Genomic DNA, 15,503 nt, shown 5'->3' with positions numbered 1-15,503 from the left:
AAACAGAAGTTTCTGACAGTTTATTGAACATTTTAAATGAAAAATAATCTATTAATCCCAAAGGAAGAGAAATTAAATAAACTCCTATGGGATTTCTGACTTCAGTTGCTTGGTTACGCATCAATAATAGTGGCAAAAATTAGAACAGCTACAGCATCCGAAACAACATTTGAAAAAAGGTTGTTTATTTTTTACTCCAGAAAAAACGAGAAATTAAATTTTCATTGCTTGAAATGACTGATTTTCAGAGAATCTACGCTCGGAAATGAGCTGAACAACCAGAACCTGGATCAGTTTTCAGACAAACCTGCAAACTGAGTATCTAAGGAACACAGGCGACAACAATTCATCAGAACCGCCGCGTTCCCTGACAGCTGCCCCGCGGCTCAGACGGCACTCTGCTGCTTTCGCAGTCAAAATAGAGCGGGCCGCTGTAACACGAAGCCCATTCTTTCCAGAACCCTATTCGTGTTGGTGTGTTCTTATGAACACAAACACGCCGGCCCGGTGTGAGGGCAGCTCATCCTAAATGCTTAAAGGTAAAGGTTAAGTGTGTAACAGAGGTTAAATGTGAGCGCACAATGAGCTGGCAGGCTCTTGGCGTCGCCCCGTTTAGAGGACATCAGGCGGCGGCGCTGAGACTGGCTGGCAGCGGGCCTGACGTCAGCGTCCGCGCCGCGGATGGAGTCGCCGTGTCGCTAGCAGGGGGCCACAGTGATCTTCCTGAGCATTGATACGTGTGGAACTCCGGCTCCAGCTGGCTATGTATATCGATGACCCACCGCTTGACTGGAGCCGTCACTGCATGTATTTTCAGACGCAGCTTTAAGCCCCCCTGTGTCATTAAAGAGGACCATCAGCAGCAACCTGCAGCGCTCTCCACAAGCACTGACAACAAATTATTCTTTTCCTAAAAGAACTGAGAGGATTCCAGTCTTCATGTTCAACTGTGAACTTCTTGAAGTCGATCAAAATGCCAAGAAGCTTTTAACTAATAAAAAGTTATTTTGCAAAAAATGTTAGATTTTGCAAAACGTTACTTGAAATTGCCTCAACTTGGGTTGAGTTCCGCGGACAAAAGGTGCACCGATTACAGGTTTCTGGACGATAACTGATCTATTACGCAAAATTCAAATTTTGCACATTTTTATGCTCCCACTTGGCTTTCAACTGCCTGTGAAAACACCCAACCATTTTTTGGCAATAAATTCATGTTTTTTTGGTGTCTGGAAAATGAGCCGTTTCAAAAACCTTCAGAATGTAATGTCACCTGGCAACCCAAGCTGAGTTCCAGCACATTTGATCAGCCAATTCTTTTTTGCTCTGTGGGCTGCACAATGGCTGCTGGAAAAGACAAGTGTTTCATTGTTCACTTGCCATTCAGAAACCACTTGCTGCATCCTTGATGGTTGTATAATTTCACATCTGTTTGGAAGTGTAAACATTGAGTCAGAGAGTTTTTGAAATGACTCATTTTCCAGACACCAGAAAACCACCCAATCGTTCTCCTCCACTTCCATCCTGAGCTAGTCCCGTCTGAATGCACCACTCCCAACCCAAAACAACCAATCAGAGCCAGGAGTCGGCTCTTAGGGCTGTCAATCATTCTTATGTACTCGCTGCTAAATAGGCTAGCGGCAGAGCAACAACTTACAGTTATGGAAAAACCATTTATCCCCCGTCATCAGTGCCCATGCTAACTATCCTTAGCACTCACTGCTAGCCGCACTGTAGCAGAGAGTGGATTGACAACGCTAAGACCCGCCTCCTGGCCCTGATTGGTTGTTTCTAGTTAGCAATGGGAGCACTGGGAGAAGGCAGAAGAGATACATTATCTGTCTCATACCGTCATTACATGGTGACGGTTTCAATAAATATGTAAAAAAAGATACATAACTTACATAGTGCAGCTTTAACTCGAGGGTGTTTTCAGTGTGTGGCATCATCAGCTCTTCATGATACCAGACCGTTTTAAATAAACAGTCAGGAAACAGAAAATGAGTCATCAACCAGCTCAACACACAAATGATTCAGCAGATATAAAAATGCATCTCCTTCTCCTTCGCTAATACCAAACGACTCCTGATTTGTCAATCAAGCCGCAATGAGCCATGGTGTCTGGCTGGCCTTAAGGTCAAATGCTGCACATACCAGGTGCAGCTTTAGAAGTGGCTTTAACATTAAACAGGAGCCAGTTATCAAGCTCAGCTCACTGGCACCTGTCCAGACAGAAACCGAGTCCGGCAGCTGCCACCAGGACTGAGCCTCCTGGACCTCCTGCTAACCTCAGACTGCAGCGTCTGGACGGCGCAGGAACACGAAGCCGGTGGTGCCGCCTCACCGGATCCGGGGCGGGTTGGGAAATCAACATCTGTTTCTAGGCAGCAAGGACCACTTCTGTCCTGAGGCTTGCATGTGTCACAGCTCTGATTCAGACCTGTGCATCCCGGATATTTTGGTAAATATAACAGGCGCGGATTAGCCTGCAGCCTGTTGCTTGTTGGGAGAACAACCAGAGAGAAGAGACTTCTGGGTGAATCATCTGATCCAGATCTCATGCTCAGAAAACACCGCAGGCCAAGAGACGAGGAGCAAAATCCCAGTTTCACAAAGAAATTATTGGTGTAACTGAATAAACATGAATACTGTGCAAGAGTCACTTAACGAAATGTGGTTTTACTACAACAGCACAGTAACTAGAAAAACATTTTTAAAAAAGATTTATTTTAGGAGTAATTTTGGTTTTGCTTCAGTAATTTCATTTTGAAGCATCGCTACTATTGATTAAATGTTTTGGATCTTCTACCCTCTGTGAGCACAACTGTCTTAAAACATTCACCAGAGACACAGCTATAGTTTTTATTAAAGTTTCACAAATTTTATACTGAAAGAAACTGATTTGGAAAAATGTTTCTTTCGTCTGATCTTGTTGTGTATATGAATTATTATCATTTTGATCTTTTAAAAAAACAAAATTTCCACATAATGTTACAGTTTGGCCTGTTTCATGATGCAAGTTTTACATATCAAATTGTGTTTTGATCAGTTTCTCAGTACTTGACTTTTTCCAAACACTTTACTCATACTTGAGTAATTTCTTGAATGGCTACTTTTTATTTCTACTTGAGTAAAAATATGTTGTAATTTATCTACAATGGCCGAAATACGCTGCCGTAGTTTATCCATAAACTTGCTTTGACATAATTCCCAATCAACACAGTTTTCTGTTTTAACAACTCTATATTATAATACGCAATTTAAAAGTAATTTATCTTTATTTATTTCAGTCCCACAAATGAGCCTCTTCCCTCCATGTTTAATTTGTAACAGGAAGTCATAGTTGTTTTGAGGCAATCTGATTGGCTAACATGTAATACCATTGTGCTACACTGCCCTCTACAGGCAAGTCATATTTAAAACGGATTTTTTTTTGCTAGGCTACGTTAGCGGAATCAACTAACTCACTCACTTTCTGGTTACCTAGCAACTCGCCCATTCTTTGGTTACCGAGCAACAATCTGTAGAGGAACCTGCGCAGCAGCAGTTTTAGGTTTTGCCACATAACTGCTTAACAATAAACAGAAAGGCCGCTCCACCAGTTTGATAGTTCAGACATTTAAAAATACAAAATTATTAATAATTGTTGATATTGATTGATATGAAACGCTTATGTCGTCCAGCTCTAATGAAAGTTTTTTTAAACCCAAGTAGACGATGTTATTTTTTTAACGATGTGGTGAGGATATATGTATATATGTTTTTTTACATATCTGTGTACAAAACCTAACAGTGCAGGTAACTGAAAGTTCAATAAAACAATAAATGTTATGTCTGGTAATCAGTATTTAGCCTCAATGATCCATGCGATCAGACTCTCAGAGGATCACAGTGCGGGTGGGAGAGGAAACAAGCAGACCTCACAGACAGTTTGTTTAGACGTTCAACATGGATGTTACACGACATGCAGTACATGACGATATGCTGCCGTTGGGAGAACAGGGACCACTTACCGCTTTGTCAAACTCCATCTCTGAAAAGAATTTATACCAAGGCTCATTCTCTAAATCTACATCTTCTGGACTTACATCCTGAGTAAAGGGGCATGGCGACAGAGGAGAAAGACAAAGAGAAGACAGTTCAGACACCACAGCTTATGCACACCAAGGCAAAGAGCCAATCAATGAAAGCAGATGTGATTTATGAAATGACTCCTGAAATAGTTTGATATTTTCAATAAAATGCTGTTTTAGTTCCCTGCGGAAAGTGATGCAGCAGCAGCTGATAGACGTCACAAAGCAGAAAGACTTGAAAACAGGAACCAGGAGAAACCAAATCCGTCTCTTACTCTAATTAGTTTGTGACATCCGATCTGCCATCTTCACACCACAACTGTCCAGCCTGGAAGTTTTGCTTTCATGTCGACGACAACATGAAGAAATTCAGGGGTTTTCAGACCTTCTGCTGCTGCTTTTGCTTCATATTTCATTGGGTGTGAAGCTGATATCTCGGATCAAACCCTGAAATAAAATCCTGGTTTTGATGCTGCATAAATGAAAGGACATTTGCATAAAGTGCCAAGCAGAAAATATTCATATGAAATTAAAACCATAAACTTTAATGTAGGTTTTGGGTAATTTTATGAGGTAGACCAGAGGTCCTAACTCGCTCTTTGGTTACCTAGCAACTCACTCACTCGCTCTCTTTTGAGTTGCCTAGCAACCATAAAACTATTGAGTAACTTGCGCAGGAGCAGTTTCAGGTTTTAGGTTTCAGGTTTTAGGTTTCAGGTTTTAGGTTTCAGGTTTTAGGTTTCAGGTTTTAGGTTTCAGGTTTTAGGTTTCAGGTTTTAGGTTTCAGGTTTTAGGTTTCAGGTTTCAGGTTTAGGTTTCAGGTTTTAGGTTTTAGGTTTCAGGTTTTAGGTTTTAGGTTTTAGGTTTCAGGTTTCAGGTTTAAGTTTTAGGTTTCAGGTTTCAGGTTTTAGGTTTCAGGTTTCAGGTTTCAGGTTTAGGTTTCAGGTTTTAGGTTTAGGTTTCAGGTTTCAGGTTTCAGGTTTCAGGTTTTAGGTTTTAGGTTTTAGGTTTCAGGTTTCAGGTTTTAGGTTTTAGGTTTCAGGTTTCAGGTTTTAGGTTTCAGGTTTCAGGTTTTAGGTTTCAGGTTTTAGGTTTCAGGTTTCAGGTTTCAGGTTTTAGGTTTCAGGTTTCAGGTTTCAGGTTTTAGGTTTCAGGTTTCAGGTTTCAGGTTTTAGGTTTTAGGTTTCAGGTTTTAGGTTTCAGGTTTCAGGTTTCAGGTTTCAGGTTTTAGGTTTCAGGTTTCAGGTTTTAGGTTTCAGGTTTCAGGTTTTAGGTTTCAGGTTTCAGGTTTCAGGTTTTAGGTTTCAGGTTTCAGGTTTTAGGTTTCAGGTTTAGGTTTTAGGTTTTAGGTTTCAGGTTTCAGGTTTCAGGTTTCAGGTTTTAGGTTTCAGGTTTCAGGTTTTAGGTTTCAGGTTTTAGGTTTCAGGTTTCAGGTTTCAGGTTTTAGGTTTCAGGTTTCAGGTTTCAGGTTTCAGGTTTCAGGTTTTAGGTTTCAGGTTTCAGGTTTCAGGTTTTAGGTTTCAGGTTTTAGGTTTCAGGTTTCAGGTTTAGGTTTCAGGTTTCAGGTTTCAGGTTTTAGGTTTCAGGTTTCAGGTTTCAGGTTTTAGGTTTCAGGTTTCAGGTTTTAGGTTTAGGTTTCAGGTTTCAGGTTTCAGGTTTCAGGTTTTAGGTTTCAGGTTTTAGGTTTCAGGTTTTAGGTTTCAGGTTTCAGGTTTCAGGTTTTAGGTTTCAGGTTTCAGGTTTTAGGTTTTAGGTTTCAGGTTTTAGGTTTCAGGTTTTAGGTTTCAGGTTTCAGGTTTTAGGTTTCAGGTTTCAGGTTTCAGGTTTCAGGTTTTAGGTTTCAGGTTTCAGGTTTCAGGTTTTAGGTTTCAGGTTTTAGGTTTCAGGTTTAGGTTTCAGGTTTCAGGTTTCAGGTTTCAGGTTTTAGGTTTCAGGTTTCAGGTTTTAGGTTTTAGGTTTTAGGTTTCAGGTTTTAGGTTTCAGGTTTTAGGTTTCAGGTTTTAGGTTTTAGGTTTCAGGTTTTAGGTTTCAGGTTTCAGGTTTCAGGTTTTAGGTTTCAGGTTTCAGGTTTCAGGTTTTAGGTTTTAGGTTTCAGGTTTAGGTTTTAGGTTTCAGGTTTCAGGTTTTAGGTTTTAGGTTTCAGGTTTTAGGTTTCAGGTTTTAGGTTTTAGGTTTCAGGTTTCAGGTTTCAGGTTTTAGGTTTCAGGTTTCAGGTTTAGGTTTTAGGTTTTAGGTTTTAGGTTTCAGGTTTCAGGTTTTAGGTTTCAGGTTTCAGGTTTTAGGTTTCAGGTTTTAGGTTTCAGGTTTTAGGTTTCAGGTTTCAGGTTTTAGGTTTCAGGTTTTAGGTTTTAGGTTTTAGGTTTCAGGTTTTCAGGTTTCAGGTTTCAGGTTTCAGGTTTCAGGTTACAGATACATAAAACAAAAAATTAATCAATAATTATTGATGTCGACTGTCCTGCCCTAAATAGTATGCAGTGTTTTACAATAAACGAGGCTTGAAACTACATAAAACATTTTTACTTCCTACAGACTTGATGGAAATGATTCACAGCTTCTTCATGTCATGTTTTTATTTTAAACATAAGTTGACGGCCTGATAAAGTCACAGCTATGAACATATTGATCAGGTTGACATAATGATCAGATTTTTCTCACCGAATGTTTCCGTTTCAGACTGAAATATGTGACTTTGGATTCATGTTAATTTGTATTTCAAGACATAAATTTGAATAAAACAAGTAATTTAAATCTGCTTAGTTAATCAGAAGTCTCACAGCAGTACTTCCACAATATGAAGTGAAGTATTGAAGAGGTATCAATTACCTTATTTATACTTTATATGTACAGTTATGCATTACTGTATCTCAGATAAAATCCCACTGAAATACACTGAAGTTTGTGGTTTTACCGAAAGAAAGAATGAAACTCTCTGCAAGGCTCTCTGTGGGTTTAAAGACACAGAGTAAAATCAGTGAACCAAACATGAAGAATGAATGACTGCGTTCATTATTTTACTTGTGAACTGGAGCGAACTGCATTGGGCCAAATGGTTGGCACTGGGATCGGGCCAGATCCAAAATGACAAGAATTATAATTATCTGAGTGGAAAATGATTACATAAAGACGACAAGACGAAATATTTAATTCACCGCAGACAATGTGAACGTAAAAAGGTTTTTAATTTAACATTATTATAGATGTTAGTTTGTCAAAACGGCTTTATTTATTCTTCAATCTCATTTTGTTTAGTCAAAAGTCTTTTTTTCTTCTGACATCTTATTGTAACATAAGTTACAATAAGATGCTCTTGGCAGTTGGCTCCGAATTCGAGTCTGAACATTTATTTCAGACAAATGAACAGATACAAATAAACATGTGCAATTACTTCATGTTTTAGAATAAAATGGAATATACTTTAAGCAAAAATTGCATTGCTGACAGGGTTCTCCATCCAAAGTGTTAAATATTAGTTAAAAACAAATATACAGATTGTATAAAATATGTACATAAGTGTGATATCTTAAGTAACTAAAATCTGACAAAATATCACACAAATGGGTAACATACAAAGTAGCATGCACATGAACAATTTTAATTCATAAATAAATCTATAGACAGGTTGCATGTTATGGTTTACATCCAGGAAGCAGGGGACCGTCCGTCGAATGAAACCTGGAGCTGTTACTAATTTAACGCTGAAAAACTGTTGAAGAACAACTCAAAGCAACTCGTATTCCTTTTTTTCTCGCTCTCTGTATCAACGGGGCTGCACGCTAACTCGTTGCCATAACAACTGACTGACAACAGCGCCACTAATGTATCAGCAAAAAACACAGAAAAACACCCAAACATTTACCACACATAACATTCAGTCCATTGCAGTGCTGTGGTTTTAGGCTTGACGTTTATTTGTGTTTATGATTTAGTGATCGCTGCAGGAGATTAGCTACTGCTGCTATCAGCTACTGCTGCTATTAGCTACTGCTGCTATTAGCTATTGCTGCTAGTAGCTACTGCTGCTATTAGCTAAGCTAACACAGTGGTGGTTTAATAGCTAATCTAGTCTAACCTACTCAACTGGTGATGTGTCAGAGTCTCTGTGTGGGTCTCCTTGGTTTTATTTTCCAACTAAACCAAAACAGAGTCAAGCCAGGACAACTTCCGTCTCCCTCGCTACTTTTCTTTAACTGAAACATTTTCAATAACTTTGAAGAATCTGAATTAATGAGCTACAAAAACATTTAGTTTCCCTTTGGGACTAATACATTTGAATTTGTATTTATCCAGAGTGTTGCTAGCAAAGCGCTGCATCCCTGTTTCTTGAACATGTGGATTTGAGATTTCACGTTGACAACTTGACAGCTAAAACCAACGGTTAGCCATAGCGACTGGCAGCTTTTTGTGACGTCATGCTGCAACGTGTCTGTTATGTTTTCTACTGTTGGAGTTAAAGCTTTTGCAACTGTTAACTGTTCAGTGTTGATTGGTAGTAGGAACTGTTTAGGTTTATTTATTTATTATATTGTTTTTGTCATTTAGAGCAGAAGCTGCTGGATTGATGTTAACTTGATCTTTGTCTTTGTAGGTTTTATTTATTTTTCATACAAAGTAATGCTCCAGTTATTAAATGTGTGATAGTTTTGAATGTTATATGTGCAATTTTATTTCCTGTACTAAAAAAACACATATTTATGTTAAAGACACGATTAATTATGCGGATTAATGCAATCACAGTCTGTTGCCGTCGGTGACTGTGATGTTAACTGTGATGTAACTTGATTTGTTTTTCTCTCTTGTGATAAATGCAGTAAACCTGAGAGTGGCTAACCGTTAGCAGTGAAGCAGCTCAGATGCAGAGGTGGCGGAGGGAGATGATGAAGATGATGGAGGGGAGGATGCAGCTCAGACGACACACACACACACACACACACACACACACACACACACACACACACACACACACACACACACACACACACACACACACACACACACACACACACACAGAGTGTGTGTTACCGTTCTCTCCAGCTTCAGGACGGATGATTTCCCCGGCTCGTAGTCGAAGATGCTCCTGGGCTCGGCACGGTACTTCCTGGTGTCCACCTTCTTATCCGGCGGTTCCCACTCGCTCCTGCGGAGGAAGGACAGTCAGCGAGAAAGAGACACCCAGAACCAATCCTGATCCGGTGGTCTCCATGGCAACTGGCGCGGGCTGAGACGATTTCTCATAAAAAAAAAAAAACGTGACGTTTCAACGCGCCTGCCTCCTCCCTCCAACGACGACACGGCAGAAAATCCAATCTGGGCAGTGATTGGATTACGGAGGCGAAGCCAGACCCGGTGAGAGAAAACAGAACATTAAATCAGGAATATACGGAAGCAGGACACTGACAAAACAAAGAGAACCACCAACTTAATCTCAGGATTCTGGCTTAAATTTCACAAATCTGATTTTAATCTAAGAATTCTGACCTTTTTCTCAGAATTCTTATCTAAATTGAAATTTTCACTTTCATCTTTGTATTCTGATTTTTTTCTGACAACATTAGAACTCTAACAATTTTGATCTATTTCTTTGAATTCCAATATTAATCTCAGAATTCTGACCTTTTTCTCAGAATTTCAACCTTAAGTTTATAAATCTGACTTTTTCTTTGAATTTGGAGATTTAATCTTAGAATTGTGACTGCAATTTTAGAATTTTGATTTCACTCTCAGAATTCTGATTTTAACTTTCAAATTTTGCCTTAAATTTTAAAACTTTAATTTCAGATTTCTGACTTGTCTTCTCAAAATTTTGGTCTTTTACCCCAAAACCAAATCTTGTTGTGGTTTTTGGATCACCTTGAATCCAACTTTCCACCATCTGAGCCATTTTCTCTCTGAAGTGACTGAAAACTGGCCAGGATGATCAGAACCAGCCCAGGAACCAGCAGAAAACTGGAAGTGACTGAACAACAGCAGAATCTAGCGGTTCTAGTGGATCTACTTCCTGTCTGGTACCAGACCTTTTGGCAGACGGCTTGAGAGACGAGGACCGAGTTGGAACCGGCATCAGTCTCCCTCTGGAGTCCACCAGGTCGTCGCTTTTAGAGCGTGGAACAGTTCTTTCTGAAAAACAAACCAAACTCAACATGATTCTCTGAACAGTTCTTCCTGAAAAACAAACCAAACTGAACACATTCTTTGTCACTTCAGGCAGGTGTTCAGAAAACTCACCATCTTCCAGGTAAACATACGGGGTGGGACCGTCGTCTGAAAAAGAAGAAGAATAAAGGAGAAATAAATGGAATGTTAGGTTGCTTTTGATAAAACATTTAAATTTGGTCCCATATTCATATTTTCTCTTACTGTCTCATTAGATTGGAATAACTCTACGACAAGCATCTTAATGAGATTAGAGATTTAAACTATCGTGGACACAAAGCGACAGGAAAGCCGCGGGAATGCAGACGTCTTGATTTTAAGCAAGAAATACATTTAAAATATCTAAATAATTCAAAACACATTAAGATTTTTTTAGCTTTCCATTAGGTCCAGCATCACAGGATCACCGCCTCAAAGAGCATCAAATCGAAGCTTTTTACAGGAAGCAACGCTGAAACTGCCTTTGAATTAATGATGAGGCATGAAGCTGAGGAAAAGCTTTCAGAGCTATAAAATACACACATTTTGGTCAAATATTAGTTACAGGAGGATTAACAATTCATGTCCAGACCACTTTAACATCAGACTATTTTCTCCTCGTTTAAATCTTGGTTTACTCGCTATAAATAAATATGTAAATTAACCACATTGACCTGTGATAATCTGGTGCTTCAATCTGAACACTGATAATGAAAAGTAAAGAAAATGTTCTGTGGAGCAGCAGCTCTCATCACAGGCCGGGAGCTCCACCTACTGGTCACAATCAGCATTACAACCAATGATGAACAATACTTTGAAACAATTAGTAACAAAAAGGAAAATAAGTGAAATAAGGACCAAAAGAGAAAAGGTAGGATCTGATAAGGTGACAAAAATTTCAAAGGAGTGGAGCATCCTGGCCAACATCCTATCTGTGTTAGTGCTGATAATTTAGAGCCAGTTTCAGTTAAACAATTATCTAAATATGGAAAACCTTATAAACGGTGATAAATGTTTAACTGGAGCTTCAGAGGGAAACGTCATCATGACTGCAATCGTTTAAACAACTCAATGTGATTTTTCTTGTATTATTTCCAATCGTTTTGCGAGTTTATTGGAGTTCTTAAAATATTCAGACAATCATAGGAGCAAAGTTTGGGGAATAAATGTGTTTATTTACAAAAAAAACCTTTTATATGAATGAAGTATTTAAGATTAATCACAGAAATTTTCTAGAAAAAACTAGGAAATTTTTGTGTTTCAAGACTTGAAAATTTGCTTGAAAAAAACTGAAATTTTTGGAATATTCTCAGAAATTTTTCAGAAAAAAATTTTATCTCAGAAATTTCTAGTATTTTTTCTCAAATAACTGACTTTTTTAAATTGAAAATTTCAACGTAAAAAAACTTTTTTTGTCTTTTTGCAAATGTTCAACTTTATAAACTCAGTAATTTCCAAAATTTATTTTCTTGCAAATTTGTAATTTCTTGGCAGAAATTTACTCCTCTTCTTGTATTTTCTTCTACCTACAATAACACCAATAGGCCGTCATCAAAAAATGTGAAGTTTTAACAAAAACAAAAATATAAATTTAATATGAACTTTATCTAATTCTGCAAAGAAATAATCTTGATTGTGCAGGTTTTAGGTTTGGGAAGCTCATTAAAGAGATTTTACTGATTAAAAAATGGTTCTTAAAAGAACAGTAACTGTCTGAAAACCTGGATACTTGAACAGGCCACAGAGGACGGTGAGAAAATCACAATGTTTTGAAATATTTAACAATGAAATCAAATTTGTTTTTCTTGTTAAATTAAGATATTTATTCTCATTTTGCGCTCAGGATGTCCCTCCAAACACAGGACGCTGCAGGCTGATAAGTTTTGATGAATTTAAATGAGATATTGTCATTTGGACATCGCAGTGTTGTTCATGCTGCAAAGCATCCAGGGTAGATGATGCATGCTGGGTGCTACATAGCTAGCTCCGTCCAGCCAGAACAGTAATTTCTGATCAGTGAAAAATATTCAGTCTTTTCAATTCAAACCAGAAATTGAAATACAAGTCAACACAGAAACAAGAAGCAGAAATGAAGATGATGAGGACCAAATGGAGGAAGAGGAGAAAGAAAATCTGGTGTTTGCGCGGCTGCGACTCAGGAATGCTAACGAAAAGGAGAGCAACAAGTTTTTGTTAAAGCGTTTCTGTGTTTCTGCAGGCTGGAGGAACCGGAGCTGAACACGGCTGCAGATTAGTGAAGGCCAACGAGAGCGCGGCTGCCGCCATCGGTACCTTTTGGGGTCATGCGAATGTCAAAGGTCTCGGGGAAAATGTAGGTGGGGCGGTAGGGGTTTTCCTCAAAAGGCTCTGAGTGAGACAGAGGACATGAAGGACAGGGACACCAAACTGACGACTCCGGCTCAGGAAATCGGACTTACCGGGTAATTTATGGATCTGTTTGAACATGGTCTTATACCAGTCCTTGGACTTTTCAGTGTTCTGAAATTAAAATGTGAGAAATTAGAAACAGATCATGTAGAGATTACAATCAGAGCGCACTGCAAAAACACAAATATTACCAGCTATATTCTGTAATTTCTAGTGAAAATATTATTGGACACTTGAAATAAGACAAAACTAACTTACAAGCAACTTTTCAGTTTAAGATAATAAATCCTTAATGTTGACAGAAAAAAGTACTAGTTCCATTATTTCACATATAACTAGGTCTGCCATGTAACATTTTGTGATAATAAAATGATGATATTGTTGTTTTGCGGCCATTTTCAATATTCTTAATAGCATAAGAATACATTGTCAAAGATCAATTAACTTTAAATTCTTATGAACATTTAAAGGAAGGCATTTTAAATATCAAAATAAATCAACAAACAATAGAAACAACAAATAAAACCAATTAAAACAATAAATCATGCAAATAGTTTAGAGTTAGTTTTAATTTATCATGTGATGATTTATTGCAATAAATTAAAACAAAAGTTAAAAGTGGAACTAGAACTTTTTCATCAATATGAAGGATTTATTAACTTAAAACAACCTAGTTTAAATTGAGTTTAAAGTACATATTTACACTATAAAACAGACCAAAAATGCTTGGTAAGATTGAGTGTTTTGCAGTGGAGTCATCAATAACAAAGATTAACTGGTAACCCTGATGGAAATATGTCTGTTTTCCACAGAGGAGTAAAGAAAACGTGGTTCCAGTGAACAGAGCGGTCTTTATTAGTCCATAGGGAGTAAATCTGTCTTCATCAGCCTGGCTGTGACTGCTCACCCGAACAGGCACAATGGGTTTGCTTATGGGGCCGCGGACGGGGGAGTGAGGCGCCAGCCGCAGCCTCGTCCCGTCCATGTCGGAGCCCGGACTGGCAGACTCCCTGCTGGGATCGGGGCCTTCGCCTGGGGCCGGATCTGAGAAGCACCGCAGGCCGGCGGACAGAAACAGACCAGGAGAGAAACATTCAGATCAGAGACAGTTCCAGAAACTGTTATTCCTTCTAAACTGACATTAAAAAAAATTCTGTTAATTCTGATGATTTAGGTCTAAATTCAGCCTCACCAATAAAAACTATTTTTATGTGCTTAACTGTTGCTCAGGGGTTTTTTTTGTTTGTTTTTTTATTTCTGTTATTTTTAAGCAAAGTGGCAAAACATTAAACTGCTGCTGTGCACGTTACGCAATAGGTCGTTGCTAGGCAACCAAAGGAATCTATCAAATGTTTGTGACACGTTTGTGCTGCGATTGTGTTAAAGATGTTAATAAAAAAGCTTCCAGAGGTCATCAGAGGTCAACATCTTTGAAGTAAAAGCAGCACAAATGTTTGATCTGGGAGATGTGAGTATGGGCAGCTGACCTCTGCTGACCTCTGGAAACTTTGTTTAATTGTATCTTTGAAATGATAGCAGCACAAACAAAAATTGGTACAAACGTACCACAAACATTTAACATTTTAGTTGGATTGGACTAATGTTGGGGGGTTGGGGAGGGTCTGGTTGACCTTTAACCCTTAAACTTTCATTAATATCTTCAAAGCAAAAGCAGCACAAACAAAGAAAAAATGCTGCAAACATGTAGTAAAGTTGACTGACACCAAAACTGTCTGATTTGAAGACAGATCAGAATACATGTAGATGTATATGCTAGCAAATAATTAATCAATTACTAATTTGGTGCACCAATCGCAATAAAATTGCCGCTGGTTGACCTTTTATGACCTCCAGAAGTGTTTAGTTAAACTTTAAACGTTTTGATGAAAAACGTCTGACACGTTTTGTTAGATTTGAAGAAAATGTGGGGCAACAAATATCGTTGTTATTGAGCTCAGACGTCTATTTATTCAATAATTCAGCAGCAAAAAGAGAGAATGATGCTTATTTTGGTTAATTAATTACAGAACCTGCAGTTAAACTAAATATCCAACTATAATTTGATGATTGTTGTCACAAACTGTTGCAATGAGGAGAATAAATGAAGCCTGACTGCAAAACGTTTTAAATATTTCACAGCTGTGCAGGATTCTGCATGACAGTAACTGTTACCAGAGGAGTGTGAATGAGGCACATTATGGCCGTTTATTACGGAGGACATGTGAGAAATGTTTCTGCGTTCATGTCGTCCAACATGAACGCTACAATCAGAACGGCAAAGAGGTTCTGTGTGAAAGAAACAGAACCTCTCAGTTCTGGGCTTCCACATGTCGGCACATCGCAGAAATAATCCCAAACAAACAAACCTTTTAATCTATCGATTAATCGGACAAATAATCGATTAATCGGACAAGAACAAGTGTGTGCCACAGATTCTTTATTTCATTTTTCATTTTATACAACTAATTTAGCAACGTATTTCTGAAATTGCATTAAAGGGATTAAATTGTTAAATAAAACCCTGCAGAATGCGCCAATTAATCAAATATTAATCGATTAATCGATTACTGAAGCAAACATTAGCTTCAACCCTGTGTGCATGTGTGTTAACCCGATCTGTGGGGGATTATAAAAGTCCATCATCATCATCATCATCATCATCATCATCATCATCATCATCATCATCAGACTGTACAAATGTCCTTGCTGCATTCCTCAGGCGCCTCTGACTCCAACAATTGTTAAGTAGGTGGAGAATGTGGCCGGTTTCCAGCATCACTCTGCCTCTGTCAGCTGGTTTAATTCCCAGAATGCATTCTGGCGCCAAATGTTCCCCAGGTGAGCATCCTGTCTGCTCTGCAGCCTCAAATCCAACAAACTGGCATAAACTCTGTGTCCTTTAAACCAACTCACTGA

General features: G+C 38.5%; 1 protein-coding gene and 1 long non-coding RNA gene across 10 annotated transcripts in view; one reads left to right on the top strand and one right to left on the bottom strand.

Moving 5' to 3' along the window:
• Window positions 1–15,503, bottom strand: part of LOC129352664 (sorbin and SH3 domain-containing protein 1) — a 65,216-nt gene that overhangs the window by 32,115 nt on the left and 17,598 nt on the right. For 7 of the 9 annotated variants that reach the window (XM_055021780.1, XM_055021787.1, XM_055021788.1 and 4 more), the window contains 7 exons: window positions 13,495–13,631; window positions 12,638–12,698; window positions 12,492–12,566; window positions 10,293–10,328; window positions 10,082–10,184; window positions 9,090–9,204; window positions 4,011–4,088 (listed from right to left, as the gene is read on the bottom strand). In XM_055021780.1, the coding sequence (XP_054877755.1) occupies window positions 4,011–4,088; window positions 9,090–9,204; window positions 10,082–10,184; window positions 10,293–10,328; window positions 12,492–12,566; window positions 12,638–12,698; window positions 13,495–13,631 (605 nt within the window). The remainder of the gene's footprint in view (window positions 1–4,010; window positions 4,089–9,089; window positions 9,205–10,081; window positions 10,185–10,292; window positions 10,329–12,491; window positions 12,567–12,637; window positions 12,699–13,494; window positions 13,632–15,503) is intronic. The other 2 variants (XM_055021784.1, XM_055021783.1) reach the window with 2 other exon arrangements.
• LOC129352666 (uncharacterized) lies at window positions 9,192–13,528 on the top strand. Its single transcript, XR_008604910.1, has 3 exons — window positions 9,192–9,413; window positions 12,418–12,640; window positions 13,400–13,528. It is a non-coding gene; the product is annotated as an uncharacterized LOC129352666 (long non-coding RNA).

The sequence above is a fragment of the Poeciliopsis prolifica genome, unplaced genomic scaffold (assembly GCF_027474105.1).
Source record: "Poeciliopsis prolifica strain line A6 unplaced genomic scaffold, Auburn_PproV2 SCAFFOLD078, whole genome shotgun sequence".
Lineage (NCBI taxonomy): Eukaryota > Metazoa > Chordata > Actinopteri > Cyprinodontiformes > Poeciliidae > Poeciliopsis > Poeciliopsis prolifica.
The sequence above is the reverse complement of the archived record's forward strand: the minus strand, read 5'-3'. Positions and strand labels throughout refer to the sequence as shown.